This window comes from Hevea brasiliensis, chromosome 12 (assembly GCF_030052815.1).
Source record: "Hevea brasiliensis isolate MT/VB/25A 57/8 chromosome 12, ASM3005281v1, whole genome shotgun sequence".
NCBI lineage: Eukaryota > Viridiplantae > Streptophyta > Magnoliopsida > Malpighiales > Euphorbiaceae > Hevea > Hevea brasiliensis.
Genome location: NC_079504.1, coordinates 10,691,305 through 10,699,072, shown reverse-complemented (window position 1 = coordinate 10,699,072; position 7,768 = coordinate 10,691,305). Strand labels below are relative to the sequence as shown.

Here is a 7,768-nt window from a genome sequence, read left to right as displayed (position 1 = left end):
AGCGTCAGCCAGCAGTGTCGCCTGCTGCTGGTTTCTAGTTTTGTTGGTTTATTTACAGTCCATGGGGCATGGGTTCATTCGCTTCAATAATAATGAAGAGAAAATAGTTGAGGGAAGAAAGAAGAAAAAAGAAGAGAAGGTAGCAGAGAACAGAATTGAGTTGGTTTGAGAAATGAATTATTAGTTTTAGGTTTTATTTAAATATTAAATAATTTTTAATTTTTAATTATTAAAAATTAGAAAAATATTATTTTATATATATTTTCAAAAGTTGTGTTTATTTGATTTTTTTTTTAAAGGTTTATTTGGCCATAAGTTAAAATTGTGTTTATTTGGCGTTGATGAAAAGTTTAGGATTACGTGTGGAGTTTTATTTTCCTTTAATGCATTCTCTCACACACAATTGAAGACGTCAAAGGAAAGGGTCGTTTTGCATCTCGGGCCCGAAGACCAAAAGTACAGCTTCAGCAGTAGGTCATGGTCGGTATTTTCATCTTCGTCTACTAAAACACCTTCTCCTTCCATTTTTCTCGGTCCTTCCTCATTTTTCTCTTTTGTCCTCTCCAATTTTCCTGGGAAAATCGAAAGGAAATATAGAAGCTTTTATTTGTGAAACAGCCAGCCCTATCCATCATCCACATGAATTCAGGTAATCTAATTTACCCGCGTAATTTTTTTGTTTTTTTATAATTGAAAGTTTTGAATGAGATAAAATCTTTTCCATTTTGTGTTTAATCAATAAGGTTTAGTCGGTCGGTTTATGCGATTACACAATCCAACTGAGATATATCTAAGGAAAATCAAATTTCGATGATTGTATAGCTAATGCAAATTTCGTGAATTAGATTCTTGTAGGTGGGTGGGGATTTTTTATTTTATTTTATCATGTGCCAGAGAATGTGGAATTTAAAATTTAAGCCTTAGTTTAAGCTTTGATAAGTTTTCTAGCAATCCAAACAGCTGCAATGAGGTGAAATTTATAAGTTTCCTGATCTTTGTGTTTTTGTTTTTTTTTTTTCCCCAATGATTTGTAGATATTGCTTTTCAAGTTCCAGCCGAGCTCGAGACAGCTTTGCAATTGAAGACTGTCCAATACTTAGTTACACAAAGACCATGGCTTGGTAATGCACGATGTTACTGCTTCATTTTTTATGTTTCATTTTGATGCCGTTTGGCTATGTTTTGTTTGTTTTTTATGATTTCTTATTGTTTCCAAGGTTTGTGTTGCAGATCTTTATGGAGTTAATGTCCGACCTGTTGCACCATATGGGAGTGCGATTAGAAGACAAAATAATGATCCTGCATTGATACATCGTTCCTTGCCAGATGAGCTGCTCTTGGAGGTATTTAATGCAGCTGATGATTTTTTCAAATGCATTTCACATTCTCTTTCCAGTGAGATGTTTTCCATGCAGAAATAACACATGGTGTGCTTTATTCAGTGATGTGAAGTTTTCCTTCAATGATGTTTTGGCTGTTTTCAAAATTTTAAATTTGTTGATTGGTATACCGTACGGTTTTTGCAATTTAGTTAGGCAACTAGGGAGTGTTGGCATAGAGTTATCAGTTATGGATCTCTGTGGAACAAGGAATAGAATTGGAAGTGGGGAAATGAGCCCCATGAATAGTGTGGTAGAATATGAGAGTTTAGTGGGATTTATTAGTTGGGTTCTGCATCATCATGTAATATGATAAATGAAACAATATGAGTTAACAACCCAGTTATCTGTTCAAACCACCAAGCTTTTCCCTATAGCAAAAGGGGAGGGCACTTTCCCTTGTTTATATTACAGATGAGAAGATATCACAAATGTATATTCTTATGCAGGTTTTTTTCCGAATGAATCCATATGATTTGGGAAGGGCTGCTTGTGTGTGCCGAAAATGGAGATATACTCTTCGTAATCCTGTATTCTGGCGTAGTGCTTGCTTAAAGGCATGGCAGGTAAGTTCCAATATTGGTAGGATTCTTATGAACTGCTTTTCTTATTTCATCACATCCAATCTTGAATGTGGAGTTCATTTTATACAGCTATCTGGAGTGGTGGAAAACTATAAGATTTTGCAATCAAAATATGAGAGCTCATGGAGGAAAATGTGGCTTTTAAGACCAAGAGTCCGTACTGATGGTATGTTCCAATTTTATCTTAAAATACATCTTATTCTTAATGAAAAATTAAGAACTTCACTATTTCATCTTGATTTACTGATTTTTTTTTTCTTTTAAGTTTTGATGAATTTATTTTTTCTTCTACATGTCCTTGAGCTTAGTTTCTGGTCTAAAGCTTCTAGAATGGATTTTATTTTGCGTTTTTATTTAGTTCCCTTCCAGGCTATGACATTTGTTCCTCTCTTTAGCTGGAGTATAGTTGGTTGGATGGAAAAGTGAAAGGGGGGAAGAGGTTTGGTTGGAAGAAATTAATGGAAGGAGATGAAAGAAAACAATAATCCTTGATGCTAAAAGAAATCTTTTTATGTATAAGCACCAGAAATCATCATTGAAAAATCAGGGGAAAATAATAAAAAGAGAACTTACTAGTCTAATATGTCCGTTGCCTCTTTGTCTGTGAAAAATTGAATTTCTGACTTACTCCTTTAATCTTTTAACTTTTGCCTTTTCGTATTAGGATCTGCAAAAAGTAATGTTGGACTGTATTTTTGTTTCCACGTGTCAGGTCTCTATGTGAGTAGGAACACCTATATCCGTGCTGGTGTGAGAGAGTGGAATATCACCAATCCAGTTCATTTGGTATGATTATTCCTGTTTATGTAACACACTTCTTGCATAAGATGCAGTGTGACCCCATTGTCCTGTTTATACGCTAGTCATTTGCATGAGATATTGACTACTTTATTTTAAGTTGTTCTTTGTGTGCACAATTATTGCATGGTTGTTATGTGTTGAGGCATGCAAATGAGATTTGGAGCATACATCGAACAACAAAATTGAATATCCAAGAAAATGCAGATGTTAGAATATTGTTCATATTCATGCACTAAGTTGCATGTACAATTGCATCAAAAGATTTTAGTGTTCTAAGTTTTGTTTGCTGTCCTGATTCATCCTGCCCCCTGTTTTTCCTGCAGGTTTGCTACTATCGTTACATAAGATTCTTACCTTCTGGCAGGTTCCTTTATAAAGTAACAATCTCTCAATTAGCATAAGTACATTGATTTCAGATGCGTATACATAATGGGAATGCCAGCTCTTTTTCCTCTCTTTATGACTAGTCTCTCTCTCTCTCTTCTTTTTTTAAATTTTTTTTATTTTTTATGTATAGACTTCTTCTCATACAGTGAAGGCGGTTGTGAAATGCATGAATCTCCGTGCATCTAAAGCAGATGATGTTTTTAGTGGCCGCTATACATTGACCAATGACAAAGTACAATTCTCATTAATAGTGTGTTTAATTATGTATTCATTTCTCTCTATCGGTCAATGTGCATTTTTAAGGTCTTTTTTCTTACACATTTACCTCAGGTTGAAGCTGCTTTCCTCTACCCTGGACTGCGTCCTACTCTGTGGAAAGTCTGTTTAAGGTATTGTCCTTTGCTGGCCTGAATAATTGTCATTCAAAATTTTCTTTAGGTTTAGTGTGAGTGCACGTGTTTTTGCATTGTTTTGTTGAAACTGCACTTGTTTATTTACTCTTGTCAAGTTAATGATATAAGATAGCATTAACGTTTGATTTTTGGGGATAAAGTTATTCTAGATTGCAAGTTTACATGTCTATTTTCTGATGTATTGTTGTGGAGTTTGCTTATGTGATCTGTGTCTTGATGTAAAGATAAAATCCTGTTTGGCTGGCATAGGTGTTATTGTGTTAAATCTCATCTCTTTTCACCATTTATTTTGAATTCTCATCTCTGGCCTGTTGATTCTCATTACACAATGGTTGCATCTGTGTTTCTTCAATTTCCTTTTCTTTCTTGTTTGCCTGATCACACTCTAGTTACTAATTGTTGTATCAATGATGTGTTGGCTTAGTTATAATTTTTCTTTTCCTTTATATTGCTCAAATCAATGGTGACATGATATCTGCAATGATAAGTATTGTAATTGGATTGAGTTTAAGTCATTAATTAAGCATGACCTGGACAGCATGCTTAGTTAAAACTGGGATTCCATGGTTCATAAATGAATAGGTTGTACTCAAGTTTTTGACTTTGTTAAGGTTATGAATTGTTTATGATGGGGAAGGCATATGAATTACCCTTGACTAATTGCATATGGATTATGGACTGGTGTATCTCCCTATCATTCTCTATCAGTGGGGGCCTCTTTCTTCCCCCTTTCCCCCCTCAACTTTTTTTTTATGTCCCTGATAGCTATTTTGCTGATCATCTTCTTTAGGTTAAGAGGAACAATTGCGGGGGCTAACAATCGGATGGATATACTCTCACTTGTTACGAGTAAAGTGGATAGTAATGGGGTTAGTGAGCCTGAAGAGGACATCATTGGAGTGGTTGAAGATTGGCAAGAGGATGAGATATCACGCACATCACACAAAAGGGGTCTTGCGCCTTTTGCATTTGTTCCATTTGAAGAGGTACTTATTGTTTTCTTAAAGTTTCTCTCTTCTTCAGTTAGTCTTGAAGCAACCGTATAAAAAATTGGAAGGTTGAATCTAAAATCTACCCTGCTTCTGTTATTTGTTTTGTTATGTCCACCATATTTCAGAAGATAATGACACATGGCCAGAACCATGTATTTTATTTCTCGGGTCAAAAACAGTTTTACTCGTCTCTCTTCGCCACTCAGAAAAAAAAAAAAAAAACTGTTTGCATGCTCACAAATTGATATATCTCCCTTTTCACACCTCAGTTTTTCAGTATTTATGTTCATTATATAAACTAAATTGTGAGAACAACTGGGGTCTTTTGTGCTGCATAGGTGGAAACATCAGTTCTTAACCTGCCTGTGGAAAAGATGGATTATTATGTTCCTGGCTAGTGTATGAATCTTTTTTGTCTTAGATGAAGTGCCTGAATCTTCAATTTGTACATATGTATGTATTAATGCCTGACTGCATGTGTGATATATGGTGCATTCCATTTTTTTTTTGGTTTTTAGTGTTCTGCCTTCATATTTATGAATCGGATGTGTACGTGGAGAACCTACTCATGTAAATTCTGTTTCAATCATGCATTCACTGGCTGTGGCTGAACAATCGGATTTTTATAATATTTTGTTAGAAACTGTTCAAAACACAATTATTTCATCATCATCATCATCTTAAATAAAATCATTTTGCTATCTATTGTAGCTTTCGTAAATATTCAGTGAGGATGGTGGTGGCAGAAAATTATGAGCAGAACTTTCCCACCCTTTCTATGGGATTGCTGCCAGAGAATCCATGAAATATAGGCTTATCACTTATGGAATAAAATTTTATGAAATTTTACATCAAACAAGCTCTTGTAGACCTCTTATTGTGTATGCTCCACAGAAGTGAGTCGAATTATGGCTGCAGATTCGTACAACAATAACAAAAGCACATGAATTTCGATCACCCAGAAAATTACCATTATGGAACTAATTAAATACCAGAAGTAAAGTAGAGCTAAGTATTAAATATTTGTTTGGCATTTTCATTTAAATTATCATTGAGAAAAGTCTTGCTTTAAAAATATTTTTTTTATTAGAATTTTTTAAAATTTTATTTTAATTTAAATTTGATATATCTAATCACAATAATTCTAAAATAGCAAAATCATTTTTTTTAAAATAGTATTTAAAAGTAGCATTTACTACCTTCAATTTCTAACCGTCTCTAAATCTTCCGTTGATGGGTCCCTAAATCATAAAAAGAAGCTGAGATAAGATAATTTTACAGGAACATTTCAGTAGAAGTCGCTTATATATTTGATTTGAGATATTCTGAATACACAGCAGAATTCCAGGACGGGTTCCGCGGAAGAAATGTGTCCTGCCAAGATTGAAGGAAACACTGTGAATAATTGGATATACAATTCCTACTACCCTAAAACAAAATAATCCATCCCATTTTTCTTCTTGGGAAAAATTTACATCAACCTGTTCTATGAACTCAAGATATGAACACGATGAGTCTCACTTGTTTATCCCGATTTCAATTGGAATTACAATCCAAATTCGAGGACTCTAATGCCACAGGATATTATAACTTATTGGAATAATCATTTTTTTACGAAGGGAACCCTAGGTCAATTCATATCAAATTAAACAAATCAGAACAAATCTTGTCGTGATCGCAGATCAAAAGACAAAGGAAACCCTAATCCACGTACAGGAAATTAGACAGAAACCCAATAGACAAAAACCAACAAAAGCACAACAAAGAGCAAAAATAAAGCAAACCCAGAGATGAAAAATGAGAAAATAGAAAAGGGACCTACAGAAACGTAGGAGCAGGTGGGGATGATCGACATGGAGTAGGACTTGGCGTGATTAAGAGCAGCAACACAAAGGTGAGAAGCCATACCCAAGCCTCTCTTTGAACGGGGGACATAGGTGTGCACTAAATCCATCACTTTCCCATTGTTTCTGAGCACGTACTCAATGTAAGCCTTCTTGTCCTCCGTTTCAAACCTGCGTTGGTTTTCGTTCCACACAATCTTTGGCGATTCTGTTTCTGCTGTTGCTGTTGTCGGTGCCATCTTTCTTCCTCTCCGATCTCTATTCTATTTTTGTTTGTCTATTAAAGACTATTGCACATCAACTTCTCATGTTAAATAAAAAGTAAATCAATTGATTTTATACCTATATTTTTTTTTATAATTTTTAATATATATAATAATTATTATATTACATAATTATAGATTATATGCAAACTAATTTATCTTTCATGTATTTATATTTTTTAATAATTTTAATTATAAATATATTAAAAATTAAATCACTTTATAATCTTTAATTATAAGTTTACTAATTAATATTATACACACACCATATTAGCGCTGTGCACGGTTATTGGGGAATCGAACAGAACCAAAGAATCGTATTGAACTAATAGGAACCATATCCAACCGAATTTATTTTGATACTTTGATTCGGTTCTGATTTTTTACTAAAAATTAAATTGGAATAGAACTGAACCGAACCTAGAATCGAATTTATATCTATATATGTGTGCTTTTCTATATTTTTTTTAGATGTATTATATATTTTTAATATAATTATATATATATATTTATGTATGTATATAAAATTATAAACTAAATACAACATAATATTATATTTCATTTTTCTATATTTTCTTAATAATTTTATTTATAAATATATTAAATTACTTTATCATCCTTAATTATAAGTATACTATTATCATATATTAATATATATATATATATATTCTTAATTATATTTGTATCTTATAATTAAATATTATATGATTAATAAATAGTTAAAATGTATATTATATGATATACTATTATATTATATAATATATTTAATCCTAAATTATATATGTACCTTATAATTAAATATTATATAATTTAGGTATAGCTAAAAGATATATTATATGATTTATTATATATTAATAACTTAATTCAAAACTTAAATGCTAATTCAAATTTGACTTTTTAAAGAAACAATTACATAAACTTATTTTAAAAATTGAGAACCGAACTGGAATCATATTAAACTGAATCAAAATTGAAGAACCAAGAAATTGTACCGAACTGAAATCAAAATAATAAAGAATTAAACTTAAACCATATCAAAATTTTAAAATTCTGATTCGATTTCAATTCCTAAGCAAATTTCAAAATGAACTGAAATCAAACACTC

The 7,768-nt window shown here is 32.4% G+C and overlaps 2 protein-coding genes across 5 annotated transcripts; one reads left to right on the top strand and one right to left on the bottom strand.

Moving 5' to 3' along the window:
• Positions 1-338: 338 nt before the first annotated feature.
• Positions 339-5,214, top strand: LOC110651416 (F-box protein 7). 4 transcript variants are annotated; one of them, XM_021806760.2, is made up of 12 exons: positions 339-480; positions 589-649; positions 1,035-1,121; positions 1,231-1,343; positions 1,829-1,945; positions 2,033-2,129; positions 2,676-2,749; positions 3,088-3,141; positions 3,282-3,401; positions 3,482-3,540; positions 4,355-4,550; positions 4,895-5,214. In XM_021806760.2, exons 2-12 carry the CDS (start codon positions 640-642, stop codon positions 4,952-4,954), a joined length of 987 nt encoding a protein of 328 aa, XP_021662452.2. In that variant the 5' UTR covers positions 339-480; positions 589-639; the 3' UTR covers positions 4,955-5,214. The 4 variants fall into 4 exon arrangements, with proteins under 4 accessions (XP_021662452.2, XP_057987055.1, XP_057987056.1 ...); XM_058131072.1 differs by having other exon boundaries at positions 350-649; XM_058131073.1 differs by having other exon boundaries at positions 354-649; positions 3,282-3,383.
• Positions 5,215-5,698: 484 nt separating this feature from the next.
• Positions 5,699-6,752, bottom strand: LOC110651417 (acetyltransferase At1g77540). Its single transcript, XM_021806763.2, has 2 exons — positions 6,379-6,752; positions 5,699-5,930 (listed from the first exon to the last, which is right to left on the bottom strand). The coding sequence occupies exons 1-2, from the start codon at positions 6,637-6,639 to the stop codon at positions 5,859-5,861; spliced, it is 333 nt and encodes a 110-aa protein (XP_021662455.2). The 5' UTR covers positions 6,640-6,752; the 3' UTR covers positions 5,699-5,858.
• Positions 6,753-7,768: the final 1,016 nt, after the last annotated feature.